This window comes from Gossypium arboreum, chromosome 10, assembly GCF_025698485.1.
Source record: "Gossypium arboreum isolate Shixiya-1 chromosome 10, ASM2569848v2, whole genome shotgun sequence".
Taxonomy (NCBI): Eukaryota; Viridiplantae; Streptophyta; class Magnoliopsida; order Malvales; family Malvaceae; genus Gossypium; species Gossypium arboreum.
In genome coordinates, this window is record NC_069079.1 from 28,413,618 (window position 1) to 28,434,048 (window position 20,431).

The 20,431-nt window shown below is 35.2% G+C and overlaps 1 protein-coding gene across 1 annotated transcript; it reads left to right on the forward strand.

Moving 5' to 3' along the window:
• Positions 1 to 16,350: 16,350 nt before the first annotated feature.
• On the forward strand, positions 16,351 to 20,076 carry LOC108489242 (receptor-like protein kinase FERONIA). The gene has a single exon (XM_017793629.2). The coding sequence runs from the start codon at positions 17,092 to 17,094 to the stop codon at positions 19,771 to 19,773; it is 2,682 nt and encodes an 893-aa protein (XP_017649118.1). The 5' UTR covers positions 16,351 to 17,091; the 3' UTR covers positions 19,774 to 20,076.
• The last annotated feature ends 355 nt before the right edge of the window (positions 20,077 to 20,431 follow it).

The window sequence follows — 20,431 nt, forward strand, 5'->3', positions numbered from 1 at the left end:
TGTGGCTTTAATTGCCTCGACGATAGGCCACAACTCGACCTTCTTGCATTAATCGCAACCTAACCCAAGTAAAGAGGCGTCGCTATAGATAACAAACTCCTTGGGACTCGGGTTGCACTAGAATTGGGGCTTCATCAAATAAGTTTTCAGTTGATCGAAGCTTTTTGGCATTTCTCCGTCCATTCGAACTTAACATCCTTTTGGAGTAACCGTCATCGGCGTGGCTATCGTTGAGAAGCCTTTACAAATCGTCGGTAATAACCGGCAAGCCCCAAAAAGCTTCGAACCTCAGTAATATTTCTCGGAGGCTTCCAATTTAGTATGGCTGAAATTTTATTCGGGTCGACTCGAATACCCGATGCAGATACCACATGACCCAAGAAGCTAACCTCTCTTAACCGAACTCACACTTGTGAACTTAGCATATAATTGCTTGTCCGTAAAATTTGCAGCACTAACCGCGGTGTTCAGCATGTTCGGTCTCATTTCTTGAATAGACCAAGATGTCATCAATGAACACGACTACTGAATCGATCCAAATATGGTCTAAAAATTGATTCATTAAATCCATAAATACCGCAGGGCATTAGTGAGCCCAAACGGCATCACCAGAACTCATAGTGACCATATCTCGTTCTGAAGGCAGTCTTGGGCACGTCTGAATCTCGGATTCGCAATTGATAGTAGCCCGATCTCAAATCTATTTTCGAGAACACCGAGGCTCCCTTCAGTTGATCGAACAAGTCATCAATACGTGGCAACGGATATTTGTTCTTTATCGTCGCTTTGTTAAGGCGGCGATAGTCGATGCATAGTCGCATGGTTCCATCCTTCTTCTTCACGAACAACACCGCGCAGCACCCAAGGCGAAAAACTTCGGGCGAGCAAAACCTCTATCCACCAATTCTTGCAATGAGCTTTCAACTCCTTCAATTCCGTTGGTGCCATACGATCACGGAGCTATCGAAATTGGAGTGGTACCGGTACCAATTCGATGCCAAATTCTATTTCCGAACAGTGGTAAACCGGCAATTCTTGGGGAAAACATCCGGTATTCACAAACCACGGGCACAGATTCGGGTTTCTTCTCGATTCCTTGTCATCGAGTACGTCGCAAGGTACGCCGCACCCTTTTCTTACATATTTACGGGCCAACATCGGCGATATTACGGTGGCAACCCTTTAAGTCCGTGGACTCAACCCGAATTATTTCATTATTCGCGCACCTCAAATCGATAGTCTTGCTCTTGCAATTTACAACCGCATCGTGCATGGTCAACCAATCCAAACCAAGAATAACATCGAACTCATCGAATGGCAAAAGCATTAAGTCCGCGGAAAACAAGAACCTCGGAACACTAGGGGACTTTTCTTGCACACTTTGTTAACAAGCACGTAATGACCCAAGGGTTTGACACCGAATTACAAACTCAGAGACTCAATGGGCAAAGTCTTCTTTGGATGCTAAGGTTTTACATATATATGAATGAGTAGAACCAGGTCAATCAAAGCAATTACATTTGTATTGAAAAGAGTGAAAGTACCGGTAATAACATCCGGAGAGCGGCATCCTCGGCGTGCGCGTATGGCATAAGTCCTAGCAGAGCACGAGCCTCGGATCGATGGTAGCATCTCTAGATCCTCTCGACCGCCACCGACATTGCCCATATTTCTAGGTGGCCTACCTCGGCGATGGTAGCACCGGGTTTGCACTCGACTTGCATTTTGTTCATGCATCCTCGGGCAATCCTTCATAAAGTGGTCGGCCGATCCACACTTATAGCGAGAGCGATCACGAAACCAACAGCTCCCGAATGCCATTTGCCACAATGTGGACACTCCGCCTCTCTCGGCGATCATTTCCACCACCGTGATCGAGGTGACTCGTGTGGTCACAGGGGTCGATCGCGTCCTCGTCTAGAAAAGCCAAACGCCTCTAGACCGGCTCGCATCATCTCGAAATCTCTTGATGCTTGTTGAAGAGACTTTCCGAGGACCTCTTCGAATTCTCCAATCCCCACATCACTTTTGTTTCTCCTTTCTAAGCTCTTGACTTTACAAGCTCGCTCAACAAGTACTACTGAACTCTCGTATCTCGAGAATGCCAACAAACATCCTTATATCATCATTCAGCCCATCCTCGAAGCGTTTACATAATAGCTTCGGACGAAATGCATTCTCGCGTCTGGCTAAGCCTCACAAACTTTCGTTCGTAGTCGATAGCGGACATAGAACCTTGCTTAAGATCAAGAAATTCCCTCCGCTTTTGGTCGATGAATCTCGATGATATACTTTTTTGAACTCGGTTTGAAAGAATTCCCAAGTCACTTGCTCTCTAGGCACCACGAAGTCGAGTACTCCACCAATAGTAGGCGGACTCACGTAACAAGGAGATGGTACACTTTAAGCACTCATCGGTGTCAGGGATAGCTCATCAAGCACCGGATAGTGTTATCTAACCAAAATTCAGCGCTTCGGCATCATCATCATCCGTAGCCTTAAATTCAAGGCCCCATGTTTTGAATCCTATTGATGGGGCTTACTTGACCTTATTTGGTCATCACGGAGGTATTGTAGGTGCGGGGTTGCATTTGTCGGGAATGGAGGTTGTGGAACAGTAGTGTTGGTTCGAATGTATTGATTAAACCATTCGTTCATCACACTATAAAAGGCTTGCTTAGCCTCGTCATTAGGATTGCTGGCCATAGGTTGAGAGTCCGCGGCGCTGTCCCTTGCGCGGAGCAGCGCCACACTCTCCACATCATCAGCTATCGCTCGGTTGGGATCGGGATCCATTGCTATAAACAAACATAAAGTCAAGTTGTCGAAAATCATCACACTATCGATTCATCATTTAATGGCATGTATAGCTAGACCCCAAACACATCACGGTAGTCCTAGAATCGACTAAACCGTGGCTCTGATACCAATAAAATTGTAACACCCCAAACCGAGACCATCGCGGGTGTCGGACCCGAGGGTTAACAAGCCAAGTTCACATGTTTTGCCCACCAATTTGACATTTCCAGTCAGGCTGGAAAACTGCGTCACTGTCGCCTTAAAAATCATATCTCGAGTTTCAAAACTCGGAAACTGGTTTCGTAAATTTTCCTGAATTTAGACTCATATATCCATCCATGGATTTATTTCTAGGATTTTGGTCGGGCCAATTGGTACAGTTTATTAGTTAAAGTTACCCCTGTTACAGGGATCGACTGCTCTGACCTTCGCGCGGTATAACTTGAATATCTCTCTGTACAGGGCTTTGATGCTGGTGTAGTTTATTTCTAATGAAACTAGACTCAAAATGGAATCTGTACATATAAGGTATATCTCCTAATTCTTTTGGATAATTTATAGTGAATTTTAAAGTTGCGACAGGGAACCCAGAAACCATTCTGGCCCTGTCTTACAATAGCTTTAATATCTCTTAACCTGTAACTCCTATGACCATTTCGTTTCTTCCATATGAAAATAGACTCATCAAGGTTCATTTACATAGCTTATTCACTATTTAATTCCATTCCTATGAATTTTGGTGATTTTTCACATTCATGCCACTGCAGCTGGCAGCATCTGTTTTAAGATAGGACTTACCTATTTGGTGGTCTCCATGATTCAACTAGTCTTACCATACATAGGTTCATATATGATCATTTTAACCATGCCAATGGCTGATCATATGACCAACATTCCCATTTCAAGCCATAGCCACATCATGACACAAAATATATACATACAACCCACAATCGGTCTAAGTTCATGCTTCCCTTTTGAGCCATTTTCGCATGGCCGTACATACTTACATTACAACATATTTAACAAACAAGGGTAGTCCTATACATGCCATCTCAAGTTCAACCAAAAATTTATACCAAAATGGAGGCTTGATAGTGTGGATGACTTGACTTCAACGATCCCAAATCCGATTGCTTGACGAAATCTAGAAAACTAAGAGCCAAAGCAGCGGGTAAGCATTTTATGCTTAGTAAGTCTCAAGGAATATAATTAACTCTAATTACAGCAATACATTCACATAGCCAAATGCATCATTTCATTAATACACATTCTTACTTCATACTTCATCATTATATAAGTTCGCAAAGCATCAATCAATTCAATAGCTGAAATTCATTAGTCGATTGAGCGAATGTTGCTCAAACACGTCGACTTTCCAATGCACATATAATGTACCTTATCCTTTGGGCTTTCCGAGTGTACTAATTGAATTCATTTCAGCAACCAACACTCACCTCCAGCCCAAGATTCTTGAATATAACCGGATATAATCACGTGCACAAATGCCTTGGTCTTAGCCGGATAGAATAACTTCATACGAATGCCTTGGGCCTTAGCCCGGATATAGCCACTAGCACAATTGCCTTGGTCTTAACCGGATATAATTTCAACATAATTGTCTTGGGCTTAGCCGGATATCATTCAATTTCTCATGCACACATACATCAATAATCATTGGACATACATATTTCATTTTCGTTACTAAGGCTCAAACACAATTATAATCATTAACATATTCACCTTCGGGACTTAGCCGGGTGGAATTCAAATACTCATACACACATAATCAATAATCATACACAACCATATTTCATCTCACATAATTCAAGTAAGGTCACTTCTTGAGGACTTACCTCGGATGTTGTCGAACGGCTTTTTCGGCTATTCGATCACCTTTTCCTTCCCTTGTCCAATTGTGGCCCTCTTAGCTCTTGAGCTAATTCAAACAAATTCAATTTATTAAAACCTCATTGTGCTTGCTTATGGCGAATATGACAAGGATTTTAAATGGTCATATGGCCACTCTTTAGCTTGAATACACAATGGTCATGCACATTTTATACTACATCAAGCAATTCAATACAATTTATTTGAGCATCAAGGAAATGCTAAGGCCTTCAATAGGCTACCCAAGGCGAATATTCATGTACATGTTGAGGTCAATTTTGCACTTAATACCTCACAAAACAGCATGCAATTTACTAATTAATGCTTTGCACATTGTGGCCCAAAACTTATAATATAGCATCAAGCACCTACATGTGTGCTAGGCAATTGTGCTTGAAATTTCACAAGCATTCTTCCACATCTTCTTCTTTAAACCAATATATTCATCACTTAGTTCATAACCAAAACATAATGCGAAATCATAAATATGCATATATGAGCATGGCCGAATTTTCAAGGTGTCCATAGCCATCCAAAACACAAATTTTAACTAACATGCAAGAAGCATGAATCATGCTCAAGAATGCATCATGGCGAATATGACAATCATGCTCCTTTTCAACTTCAATCATGATAAAACAAAGAGAAAACTCAAAATCTTACTCATGAGTAGAAAATCCATCATTGCATGCATCATCATCAAGCTTCACACTTAGCATGCAATGGCTTTATCACCATAACAACTTTGCCCAAATACCATTTCCATGGCATAACAAAGATTTGAGCCATGGCTAACATGCACATCAAGTTAGTAACCAAGTCATGCATGAAACTCCTAACACAACCTCATACATACCTTAATCTTGATGTAAACTTAGCCAAATCTCCTTCTAGGTCTCTTCCAACCCAAGCATGAAGCAAAAATCCTCCCCCTTTTCCCTTAGTAATTTCGGCCAAGAAGATGAGAAAGGATGAACAAATTTTTCTTTTCTTTCCTTAGTACATTCGGCCAAGCCTATGGAGAAGGATGAACATTTTTTTTTTTTTTTTTTTTTCATACTCTTATTTTATTATTTCAAACATGCACCACTAGCAAAACATGTTTAAGACATGTTTTCTTTTGCCCATATTCATCACCATGGCCGGCCACTATAGTCAAATTTGGGGAATTTGACATGCAAGGACAACATTTCCTAGTGTGCATCAATAGGCCACTTCCACATTTGCCTATCTCAAATTCTAAATTTTCTCACACAAGTCCTTTCTAGTGAAATTCACCTTTATAACACTAAATCAATCATCAAAAAATGTCATACATGAATACTCACATATTATAGGCATCAAAATAAATTTTAAATTATTGTTATGCCTCGGTTTTGTGGTCCCGAAACCACATTCCGGCTAGGGTCTATTTTGGGCTGTCACAGTGTTTAGAGATCATATAATTCGTACATTTTTTTTCCTTTGTCATGCTTTACTAATCTAGTTTGCAATTATGCTTGCCCTACTAGAAGCCACATAATCATTCTCATGTATCACAATTTGCCAGTTTAATAATCATATCATTGAAGGTAACGTCATGATTTCATTTCCTTTTTGTTCAGACCATATGGTTCCTTTCAGAGTATGCGGATATTAACTCAACATGAATCAATGCCCTTATAATGTTTATATAGATATGCCAAACAAGACCTTTCACAATAAACATTCGTTACTTTGGTGCAAACACTTTACCTTTACAGGATCGGTAAACTTACCTTGTACGAAGCATGAACAAAAACATAACACACGCATGGAGTATGAAAGAGCTCACCAAACAAATTGTAGAAAAGCTTAGGCAATAGGACTTTTGCCCTTATCTCGGGAGCTTTCATGAATTTCTTGATTTATAATATCAAGGGTTATCTTATTAGTTCATTTCACCAAAAGCTAAGCAAGTTTTAACAAAAACATTAACAGGAAACCCAGAATATGAAAGTTTCCTCCTTGTTTCCCTTAAACTAACCTTAGGGCCCCGTAAATAACCATGAAAATAACTTGAGTTTCATTAGTATTTACTAGGTACTAATCGTTGGTGAAGTTTGTTAAATACAATGAACTTGTTCCTTCAGGCAAGTCTTAGTTTTTTTAGTTTTTCTGGAAAATGTAGAAAAAGTTTTTGGAGAGAAAATTTTAAGTTTACCAAAGAAAGCACAAAACTTAGTCAGGACGCCAATGTTGGCTTTATACAAGTGCACACAAAAAGAAAACCTAGTGGGCAAGCTTATCCTCCTACTACCCTTCTTTTGGTACCTGTGTCTAATAACAATCTCTCCCATCTTAAATGCATATCCTTTCAATATCAGAGATCTTGTACCATTCTAACTAGTACTCTTTAGGCAAACTAGATGGTTCCAAATAAAATAATAATAAAGTCAATCGTTCTTTTAAACTAAGGGCTTAGCACTTAAGGAATAAACATCAAAATTTATCAGATGGGGTGGCGTATACCCTGTGAAGGAGTCCACCAAACCACCAAGCTTACCTTAATAAAGACTTCGCCCAACGGTACATTGTATAGTCTTCGAGCATTTAGTCATATCTAGTACCATATTCACTTAGAACCTATTCCATATGTCTTACATCTAATAATAGTACTCAAATATTGTGGCTTCATCGAGCGAGATGTTACAGGTAAAATTAGGGTGAGAAAATTATTTAATATGTAGATATTAAAGTTTATTTTGGGAAATAAAAAATTGAATTGGGTTGGATCATATTACAGAGCACTGGATCAAAAATGTTCAAGAAGTACTCGTAATTAAACCCAACGTAAGAGATGCCCAAAACCAATCATTTAGGGAGGTGGGACGACAAAACCTTAGTATTATTAACTGGGGTTGCCACCCCTTATATCTTAGATAAATTAGGATGTTATTTTTCTAGTGGAAATAAACTTCTACAACTCTATAAAGGTTCTACCTTCTCTTCTTATAAATAGATGGCATTAGTAGAACAATTTACACAAATTTTGGGAGATTGTTATTTTGCCAAAAAATAGAGAGAATTATTCTCAACTTATAAACATATTTTTCATAACAGTAATTTTACCTGTTTCAATTAATGAAGAGAGAATTTTCACTTTCACCCTAAAAGGAAATTTTTTTCTAGTTCTGTGTTTTGATTTAATTAATTTAAGCCTACACTTAAAGCAGTTCGTTGTACGAGAATAGTAGAGAAGATTTTTTGGTTGAAAGCCAAAAAAATCAAGGATCCACTTATCAAAAAACACAAGTACGAATTCGGTTAAGGTTTATTACTATAAATATCACAAATAAGGTCAGTTATCAAATTTTTAATTTCTCGCTGTGCAAGAAAATCATTTTCAAACTGGATTTTTTTCCAACACTCACTTTATTACAAATTAACTGTCAGATGTATTTACAAACTTAATGAGAATAACCAAGTGTTATATACCATCTAATATTTTAATTTGAATCAAAATCTAGTAGGACAATCGATTAGAATAAATGATAGATTGATCGGTTCCAAATATGAGATTTCTTCTAGATGATCATATAGTGGAGGCGAGTACTCCAAAAGAGACCCAAGACATAATTAAAACTCCAAAAAAGATTCAGGTACCTGAAACTGAAGATTAAAATAGTGAAAATAAAGACATCTCAATAAGTTATTTCAATTTGAGAAAATGTGGAACCAATAATAAAAGTGGCCAACAATGATTTTGCATGCAATATTATTGTTGAAATAATGAAATAAAAAGAGAATCTTGAATAAATCTATTGAGAAATATAAATATGGAATAGATTGGTCAAAATAGAAAGATACAACTCAAATACAATTTAATTTGTGGAGTTTTTGGACCAATAGTCCAAATATCTAAAGGTATAAAGCTACTTAGGGTACAAATGAAGTGGTTTTGCAAAAAAGGAAATAAAATATAAAGTTTTTCACTAGGTCACAGGATTGATTATGAAAAGATATAATATTCTTTTGTGGTAGATACAATAATTTTTAGATATATTATTAAATTGGTAGTTTATAAAAGATTTCATTTTCGTCTAATGATTGTTGTTACAACATTTTATGAATCACTATATAGTAAAGTTTATATTAAAATCCTTGAAGGATTTAGAATGCTAAAAGCATATTGCAATTCTTGGGAAATTATTCATTTATATGAATTGAAATAATTTGAATATATGTGGTAAATTTGATTTAGTGAATAGTAGTTGAAGGAGGATTATAAAATGATCTAAAATACCTATTTGCAATTTTGGTAATGCATGGTAATGAATGGACCAGAGCTAATAATATACTAAGGCCTAGTTTAGGAATGTTTCTCAAAAACATTTTTGGGAAAAAGAACTTTTAGGAAGAAGCTAAAATTTTTAGCTTCTGAAAAAAGTGCTTTTGGGCCAATTTTTGGCTTGGGAGAAGCACTTTTTCTTTTTTCTTTTTTTAAAAAAATAGCTTGTTTAGGAATGCTTTTGTCCTAAAAATGTTTTTTTTTTGTCCCAAAACCACTTTTGAGAAGCATTCCTAAACTAGCCCTAAATAATATTAAATTCGTTATAAATCCATTGATAAATAGATGTTCATAACCCCCAAAATTTATCCTATTGTAACCTCTAAAAGATGAATGTTCAAAACCCTTAATTTCATTATCTTATATCATTTATAGGGCACCTTAATATTGGTTCGTAATGCTTTGTAACGTATAGTTTTTGAAACCCTATAAATAGAGGACATGTACAAGCTTATTGGATGCCAATGTGAAAGTTTTAATGCCCCAAACCCGGCCTAGAAGGTATGATGAATCTTGAGAAATTACACTGACTCATTCGAAAAACTATTTTTAGTACGTATTTAGCAATTAGAATCTAGCAACCAACCATTAAAACTAATTGCTCGTTTACAAACACAATTACAAATTTAATTAATTTACCGTGGAAAATCTTTTTGGAGTTTTCAATTTTGAAAACCACCAGATAATGTAGATCATTAAACTGCCAGAAACTTTCTTCTTTCACATCATCCCAAACCTCATGCAATGTGTCATGGCGAGCATATTCGAAATCAGAATGACAAGCATGTAGGACATGATGTCATACAATAACAGAAACAAAAGGCATGAGAATCGAGATTTTGCATAACAAATTGAATCAAATCTTAATGAATCATAATAGATTTGTCATCAGGTCACATGCATGGTTACATAACAGAATCAATATCAACCACAACGGCTTATTTGAATGTCACATGTTCACAACCAACAAGGTAACACAGAATGAACCATCAAAATTAACAGAGCATAGATCGTACTTGAATAAATCTCATACCTTAAACATGTCCCAAACAAAAACATATTATACGCTAACAGATCATGCTTACTTAGCTAATATCATGTCAGACATACGTATAAATTACAGATTATACATCAACAGATCATTAGAAATTAAGTTTTATAACTTGTTTCAAATCAGACAGACCCCACAGTACGTTCGATCCGAACGACGTTTTAGGAAGTTTAATTCATTTTTAGAAAAAATAAAAATAAAAACCAACTCACAAGTAGCATAAAAAATGTTTTCTTATTGCTTTCGTAGAAATTCATACACAAGATCAGAAGGTATATGTAAGCTTAACCATTGAACCACTAGGCTCATTATTGTCATCAACTGAGCGAAAATAATATATATACCAGATGCTCAAGAAAAAGGGTTTAGCTAAAAGCAGCAAAAATTCAAGGAAAGGGATTCAAACCCAGAACCCCGCGCACATAATCACAATGCTTCGCCATTGGACCAGATTAATTCACTTGCCACAATTTACAATCTTAACTCAAACTCAAGACTTAACTACTCTTGGTTTCTCTAACCCATTTCTTCTAACCCAATTTTTGGGATGTTAAAAAAGTTGAATTATCCTTTCATCTTCTGTTCTTCTTTCTTGTTCATTCTATATTTCTTTTAAGTCTTATAACATGTTATCAGCACGAGCCTCTACAAGTTCATAGTGAAGTTCACGTCATTGCGATTAATATAACTTGACTACAAAGCTCCTATTGAACTATATACAATATACATATTTTCATCATTATTTTAATTTGTTCATCATTATTTTAATTTGTTCATCATATTTTTATAGAAAGAGAAATATTTAAAGCATACAAATCAGTTTTTCTTCTTTTCTAAACCATGTTGGTTTATTCACCATTTTATAAAGGTTACTAAAGAAATTTCATTATTTCAATTTGTTTTAAGTTATTATTTTGATTATTTCTCTCTATGCCAATATTTTTTTACAAATTATTATTCGCAAATTTGGTATAAATAATTGTATTGTTTTTCTATTGAGAATGTTTATTATTATGATCTTTCTCAAAGTGATAGTTCATTTTATCGATGATCAAAATTACCTCTATTATTTCCAATATCTTAGACAACAAGATGCAAAATTTATCTGGAAGTTTCTTTTATTTAATGTTTCATATTTGATTTTTTTAGCTAATTCAGATCAATTATAATTGTTTTGATTAACTTATTTTATTTTTATGATCTTAGAGGATGGTGAAAGATTTATTATTTGTATGGATTTTGATTTGGTGCTCTTGACATTGGAGTGTCTTAGTATCATATAAGTTATTTTGAAATAAAATTTTTCTATCGATGAGTTTTGGGTTTGATTACTTTATGATAAAATCATCAAGACTCAAAGCTGAACAAGAAAGTTGCTATTAAAACTTTTGTAGAAGAAAAGAAATTAAGGTAAACTTCACTTATCACATTACATGCTTATATGTACCTGTATTTTTGTTTATAAAATATATTTTTCTTAATATATGCTATTTGATAATTACTTGGTAATCATATCATTGGTAATAGATTAATTTTAATGTTATAAATTAGTCGATTTTTAAATCATGATTCATAATATTATCGGTCATTTTTATTAATCAAGGCTTAAGGTTCATCATAATATGTGACATTACATCGGTTCTTAGTCATCATTAAACTAGTTATTTTATATGTTTATTTGATGGTTTCAGTTATATATATTTTGGATTTTGATATTGTTTAAAATTCTCTTACTCAAGAATGGTTAAAGTTATTACATATATTAATAAGATCAAAATTCTTTCACACTAAACAATTAATCAAATATTATTTCACATCAAACATGTTTGTTTAAAGTCATTTTAGTGACAAATTTTAAGGAATGTCTAAATTGATTTTTGGGTCGATTATAATATAGAATTTCAAATATAGTTGTTGTCATTTTTAATTCTTGAATTATTTTGGTTAAAAACATTTCTATAAACTTAAAAATGAAAATTAATATATTAATTTAGCCATTGGCATTTCTATGGACCTTGTTTGTATTAACTGATTGTTGTTTGATAAGAAGCATAAAAAAAAGGGTTGTGTGGTTTGATTTTGTAAATGCCTTTTATTTTTCCAACTATACAACCCTAACAAACTTGTTACTTTTATAGAGATGCTAAAGGTAGTTCATACGCTTTATATTATTCCATTTGTTAATTATTTAGAGAAATGACATGGACAATTATAAATGGAAAGATTTTAGTGAACATGAAATGTATTATTTTGAAGTAAATTTCATGTATGTCGACAATGGTTTATGAAATTTTTGCTAGCACTAACATTATATCAAGTTTAATATTTTAGATGTCAATTTTATCCATACATTTGATTTACAATAAACTCCATGCATGACTTGACTATTTCTTTCTAGTTAATTAAAGATACAAAACTCTTGTGAAAAAGTTTTTTAAGTATTCTGAATTGATCCCATGCCTTCTTATGGCTATACAAAATAATGAGTTATTCGTTCCATTGGTTTGCTCCATTTCTCAAAGTGAATGTAGCAATACATAATAATTATAAAAATGAAACTTATTGTCATTATTGACAAATAGATAAAAAAAAAGATGGATGATTCGATATGTTGTTACATGTTCATTCTTGAATATAATGATCAATGATTTATACTAATTAATCAATCCTTGAAACAGATGATATCTATATAATTTTATTGGTAAAAATATGATATACGCTTACATTATTGCCTAAATTATTTTTACACATTTCTTGAAGTGAATGTTTGCAATAAATATAACAAATTTTATAATCAATTTTGATCATTAAAGTTAATTTGGGAATTTAAATTTTTGTCATATTCCTCAAGTAAATATTACAAATAATTGTTTGTAAATTATATTTCTTTTATTAAGTTAATGACATTATGGATTTCACATCGATGTAGACATTTCTAAAAGTACATGTCACAATATTGCTTATATGTGGATAAAAAGTAAAAGGGATGATAATAAAATTATCAATTGTCAAAATTTATATTTACATTATTAGTACAATTGAAAAGCATGTTAAAGTAAACCGAAGTTTGCTATTACAAATACATTTACTACTTGGTGTAACCAGTTAAACCATTCTGGATTATATATGATGTGAAATTTAATTGAGAATTCTTATCGATATTCATTAAAGAACCAGAAATTTCTTTAATTTAAAGAATTCTCATGTGTTATTTGTTCTCAATGATAATTGATTATTACAAACTCACTAGCTAAAGCTGAGATTTTTAATGTCTTGAATTTCTGAAATGAATATGGGCCCATTCATCCACCATATGGATGGTTTTGATATTATATGATTTTGGTAGAAGCATCTACAAAATAATTACATGGTTATCAACTTGCAATCTGTCGTTTGCAAGATTACTTGTTTAAATGATTAAATTTAGATTATGCAATTACAAAAATTCATCTTGCTAATACTGGTGAGTTTACGTTCCAAACTTTCAATAATCTTATATGTCAATTGGGATAAAAGTTGAACATCCTGTAGCTCATGTTCACACATAAAATGGTTTAGTTGGATCATTTATCAAACGCCTCCAACTAATAACTAAACCATTACTTATGAGAACAAAGCTTCCTATTTCAACATGAGATTGTGTTGATTTACATGTTGTATGCATCAAGCTTATAAATTATAAATACTCCCTATTACAATTGATTTGTGGTCAGGAACTAAATATTTCTCATCCTAGAATTTTTGGATATACGATATATGTTCTAATTTCTCCACCACAATGCATTAAGATAGGTCTTCAAACGAGGTTGGGAATTTATGTCGGTTATAAATCTCCTTTTATAATTAAGTATGTTGAACCATTAACCAGAGATTTATTTACTACACAATTTGTTGATTGCCACTTTAATAAAACAACATTCCCGACATTAGGGTAAGAGAATACAAATTTGGATGAATAAAGTACTTGACATGAATTATCATTGTCTAATATCCTTGTTCAAAGCAATATGAACAAGAAGTTCAGCAAATAATTAATTTTACAAATCAACAGTTATATTCATTTACTAACCTAAAGAGAATTACAACGTCTCACATACCAACTGAAAATGCTTCAATACAAATTGATGTCCCAATAAGGCAAACTGTTACAAAAGAAAGTAACCCATGCTTAAATTGTGGAAGACCAGTTGGTTCCAAACATAAAAATCCTCGTAAAAGGAAATGAGCAAACATTCAATATGGTCATATAATGGAGGCAGGGGTTCTTGAAGAGACCCATGATATAACTAATTATAAAACTTAAGAAGAGATTCAAGTACCTGAAAGTGAAAATGAAAATTATGAAAATAAATAGATCTCGATAAGTTATGTAAATACGAGAAAAAGATGGAACTAAAAAAATATAGTTGTCGACAACAATTTTGCTTATAATGTTACTATTGAAATAGCAAAAGAAAATGAGAATCCTAAGGTTAAATCATTTGGCGAATGTAAAAATAGAAAAGGTTAGCCAAAATGGAAAGACGCAATTCAAGCATAATTGAATTTTCTAAACATGAGGATTTAAATGGACATTTATACGAAAATGAAATGAGAAAAATGAACTTGTAAGATATAAAACACGACTTGTAGCACAAGGATTTTCTTAAAGGCCCAACATTAATTAGTAAGAGACATAACTCGTAAGATATAAAACACGACTTGTAGCACAAGGATTTTCTTAAAGGCCCAACATTAATTAGTAAGAGACATACTCTCATGTGGTTCATGCAATCACATTTAGATATCTTATTAGTCTGATAGTGGAATTTATATAAAAATCACTGAAGGATTTAAAATCTCAAATGGATATAGAGTTCCCCAGAAAAATTTCTCAATAAAAAATGATCTAATTTGTTCATTTGTTTTTATAAAAAGATTTGGATCAGATTTTGTGATCACTTCTATTTACGTTGATGATATAAATATTATTGGAACTCCTGAAGAGTTTCAAAATGCAGTAAATTGTTTAAAAAAAGAATTTGAGATGAAATATTTTGGAAAAATAATTTTTTGTCTTGGTCTACAAATCAAACATTTAAAAGATGGAATTTGTGTCAATCAATCAACTTACACGAAAAAGATCTTAAAGAAAATTTACATGGATAAAGCAAATCCATTGAGTATCTCGATGGTTGTACGATCATTAGATGTGAATAAAGATTAATTTCGTCCTTGCGAGAATGATACGAAGTTTCTTAGTCCTGAAATACCATATCTAAGTGCCATAGGGGCATTGGCGTATCTTGCAAATAACATAAGACTTGATATAGCTTTCATTGTAAACTTATTAGCAATATTTAGTTCTTCTCCAACACATAGACATTGGTATGGAATTAAACATGTATTCGGATATCTTAGAAGACCAATTGATATGAGATTATTTTATTCAAATAATTCAAAATTCTTGTTAGTTGGCTATGTTGATGTTGGATATTTATTGGATCCACATAAAGGTCGATCTCAAATAAGATATTTATTTACATGTGGAAGTATTGTCATATCATTGTGTTCAGTAAGAAAGACATTAACTGATGTCTCTTCAAATCATACAAAAATAATTACAATGCATGAGACAAACCGAGAATATGTTTGACTAAGGTTATTGACCCAACATATTTAGAAGATATGCAATATGTCTTTACAAGAAAATATGTCAACTATCTTATACGAAGATAATACAACATGTATAGCTCAATTAAAGGGTGGTTACATCAAAGACATTGCCAATCACAAACGTTTGAAAGACTAGTATACAAGATTGAATGTGTAGACTCAAATATGTAATGTTATGTTGGCATTAGGGGGAGTCTAAAACACTGTTGTACTTTTTTCCTTTAACTAAAGTTTTGTCCCACTAGGTTTTCTTGGTAAAGGTTTTTAATGAGATAGCTTGTAATAGGAGATTGTGCACTATTTTTCCTTCATTAGGTTTTTATCCTATAGGGCTTTTCCTAATAAGATTTTAATGAGACACATTTTATTGATGGACATCTAGGGGGAGTGTTGTAAATCCAATGATAAATGGATGTCCATACCCCCCAAAATTATCCTATTGTAACCCCTAAAAAATGAATGTCCAAAATCCCTAAATTTATTATTTTATAACCCCTAAATCATTTATAGAGTAGCTTAATATAGGTCTTTAATATTAGATGCTAATGTGAAAGTTGAATCATTCTTTTTTTTTTTCTTACCTCTTGTTGATTTTATATTTCTTTTAAATTTTATAATAAAATTTCAATAATAATAATTTTTGAAAGGAAATTTCGGTAATACTATTATTAATGATAATCTTACAAAGTACATGAGAAAAATTAAATATAACCCATGAATAATGTCTCACCAAAAAAATAATGCATTAATTGCAATGAAAATGCAAATGGATCACAGCTGAGGTGCATGATCTATGCAAATACAAGCAAGTTGGCAACGGAAAGGGAAAAACTGTAGAAAAGAGCGCCTTACAAAAAAAACTCAATCAATCAATATATCTGATCTTATCTCACTGTCATCCGATCTTCAAACCCTCATCTGTAATATTAAAACGCGTTCAAGGCTGTTCTTGTCCTTTCCACATGTGTTTTCATCACCTCCGCTAGCTGCCTAGCTGTAGGTTGTAGCACTACGAACTTCCCATTTCAGATACACACCATAACTCAAATGTTGGTTCACTCACCTACTATCTTTCTTTCTCCAATTATTAAACAAAATATGACCTAATATCTCGCCCTTACCATCTTCTCCCATTTCACTCACTCAGTTTCTTTCTTTCTTCGGCTTCCAAAAAAGGTAAAATGGCTTGAAACTCTCTTCATTTACACGGTATTTCACGACCAACTTTTTTTTGGGCGGGTTTGCCTTTTTGAGGTAGCTAGCTTGTCCCTTGGATCTCAAATCTTTACGCTCTTTTAGCTAAGGAATTCTGGGCTTGCATTCATTTTTTCATTGCTGCTCAAATATTAAGTCTTTTCTTTTTCTGTCTCGGATCCCGCATTATGAACTCATGAGGAACTCAGCTGATCCCTCCTTTCCGATGTCTGTTATAACTTATGTGTCCTTGCTGTTGCTGTTGTTTCAACTTGTCTTAGCTGCTGATTATGTACCAACTGAGAAAATCCTCCTAAATTGCGGCGAAAAATCAGAGCTTTCCGACAACGATAATCGGAAATGGACCCCGGATTTTGGGTCCAAGTTTCTAGTCGGAACTGGGAATTCCGTCATTTCCCGAGCTGCCACGCAAGATCCCGCGGTCCCCGAAGTTCCTTACTTGACCGCCCGGGTTTTCCGCTCTAACTTTACCTATAGTTTCCCGGTCGTAGCTGGTCGGAAATTTGTTAGGTTGTATTTCTATGCTAATTCATATGATGGCCGGAATTCGAGCAATGCTTTGTTTTCCGTCACATCTGGTTCTTATACTCTTCTTAAGAATTTCAGTGCTGCTCAAACAAGTGAAGCTAAGAATTATGCCTTTATTGTTAAGGAGTATTCCATCAATGTAGATGGTGACCGCTTGAACTTGACATTTAGTCTCGGTTCGACCCCTTCCAATGCGTATGCGTTTGTCAATGGGATTGAGGTTTTGTCAATGCCTGATATTTATAGTAATACCGATGGGATAACGATTGTGGGGCAGAACTCACAGTTCACCATCGATAACAGCACAACTCTCGAGAATATTTACCGGCTGAATGTGGGTGGAAACGATATCTCGCCTTCTGGTGATACAGGTCTGTTTAGGTCTTGGTATGATGACCAGCCCTACCTTTTTGGGGCTGCACATGGAGTTTCAGGGGCTGCGGATCCGAACGTGACAATCGATTATGGTACCATGCCGAGATATATTGCACCACAAGATGTGTACACCACTGCTAGATCCATGGGGCCAAATGCTCAAGTGAACTATAATTATAATTTAACCTGGTTGTTCAGTGTTGACTCTGGATTCTCTTACTTGGTTAGGCTACATTTCTGTGAGTTTACGGATAACATTACTAAGGTTAATCAGAGAGTGTTTGATGTCTTCCTTAACAATCAAACTGCCGAGCAAGGCGTTGATGTGATTGCGCTGGCAGATGAAGTTGATGTTCCTGTGTTTAGGGATTATGTAGTCATTGTTCCTGGAGGGAATTCACAGCAGGATCTATGGCTTGCATTGCGTCCAGACCCAAGTAGCAAGCCCCAGTATTATGATGCACTCTTAAATGGTGTGGAGATATTCAAGATAAGTGACCCAAAAAGCAATCTAGCAGGGCCCAATCCAACCCCTGGTCCAAAACAGAATGTAGTTAATCCATCATTGGCTTTGCCATCTAGCCAAGGTCATTCGAAGAACCAGAAAGCAATTATCGCTGGGGGAGTCAGTGGTGGACTGGTTCTAGCTCTTGTTATTGGTTTCTGTGTTGTTACTGCATCACGTCGTCGAAGGCATGGAAATTATACGAGCCCGAGTGATGGGCCATCAGGATGGCTTCCTCTTTCATTGTACGGAAATTCACACTCAGCAGGTTCAGCAAAGACAAATACTACAGGGAGCTATGCTTCATCCCTCCCTTCAAACCTTTGCCGCCATTTCTCATTTGCCGAGATCAAGTCTGCCACAAACAACTTTGATGAGGCTTTAGTCCTTGGGGTGGGAGGTTTTGGCAAAGTTTACAAAGGAGAAATTGATGGCGGGACAACTAAAGTTGCAATCAAGCGTGGCAATCCGCTATCTGAGCAAGGTGTGCATGAGTTCCAGACTGAGATTGAAATGCTTTCAAAACTTCGACACCGCCACCTTGTTTCGTTGATTGGTTACTGTGAAGAGAATTGTGAAATGATCCTAGTTTATGATTATATGGCTCATGGAACATTGCGTGAACATCTATACAAAACAAAAAAGCCACCTCTTCCTTGGAAGCAAAGGCTTGAAATATGCATCGGGGCTGCTCGCGGTTTGCATTATCTCCACACCGGTGCCAAGCACACCATCATCCACCGGGATGTGAAGACAACAAACATTCTTCTGGATGAGAAGTGGGTGGCGAAAGTTTCTGATTTTGGATTATCAAAAACTGGCCCCACATTGGATCATACTCATGTGAGCACTGTCGTGAAGGGTAGCTTTGGCTATTTGGATCCTGAGTATTTCAGACGGCAGCAGCTAACTGATAAGTCTGATGTTTACTCTTTCGGGGTTGTCCTCTTTGAGATCCTGTGTGCACGTCCAGCATTGAATCCTACACTGCCGAAGGAACAAGTGAGCCTTGCAGAGTGGGCTGCACATTGTCACAAGAAAGGCATCTTAGATCAGATTATGGATCCTTATCTGAAAGGGAAGATAACACTGGAATGTTTCAAAAAGTTTTCCGAGACAGCAATGAAGTGTGTGGCTGATGAGGGAATCGAGAGACCATCTATGGGGGATGTGCTGTGGAACCTTGAGTTTGCCTTGCAGCTGCAGGAGAGTGCAGAAGAGAGTGGGAAGGGAATTGGTGAAATGGACATGGAGGAGGGGAGCTATGAAGGAACCTGTAAAGGGAAGAAAGATCCTAATGCATCCCTGGGGTTTGATGGTAACATAACTGATTCTAGGAGCAGCGGGATGAGCATGAGCATCGGTGGTCGCAGCCTGGCTAGTGAAGACTCAGAGGGTTTGACACCTAGTGCTGTTTTCTCACAGATCATGAACCCTAAAGGGCGTTGAGATGAGAAGTGCACAAGTGATTGTTGCATGACTTGAGCATGGCATGGAATGGAATATAGGAATATTGAGTTTTGTTGTGGCATTCATTTCACTTATAATTAGTATAATCTGCTTTATATATTCACTCTGGTAATATGTGTTATAATCCAAGTGGGGTGGTTGTAACTTGCATGTAAAAGAAATATAAGAAAAAAGGTGGTCCTATTATGTAAACCTCTAATGGTCAATAGTCCATGACATGAGAATCACTTTTATTCTTCCCTTAGAAATGAAATATATTTGAATTGTGCTGAAAAGAAAGAATGAGCCGGCATTGGCATCGCAAGAAATTAGAGGGGAAGGCCCTCTGCTAAAGTGTTTTCAATTAAAATAAAGTGATGTGATAGGAAAGTAGGGTTATTAAGGTATTTTAATTCAAACAAGGTTGATTCATTATTATAAAATTGAGGCTGTAGAATACTGTTTCAGGGTCCACACTCCACTATGGAATGGATGGGATACGTCATACGTTGAAGACTTGCCACTGAATGCCCCACTTTTTAGTATAAAGGCAGAAAGGGTCCATCCAGGCTCTCCTCTGGCACCATCCTAATTGGGATCTTCACTTTTCCTTTAACAGACCAAAAACACCAAAGCATATATCACTTTCTTTTTAAAA

Coding starts and splice junctions, on each gene's coding strand:
- LOC108489242 (XM_017793629.2), top strand. CDS start 17,092: ATGAGGAACTCAGCTGATCCCTCCTTTCCGATGTCTGTTATAACTTAT.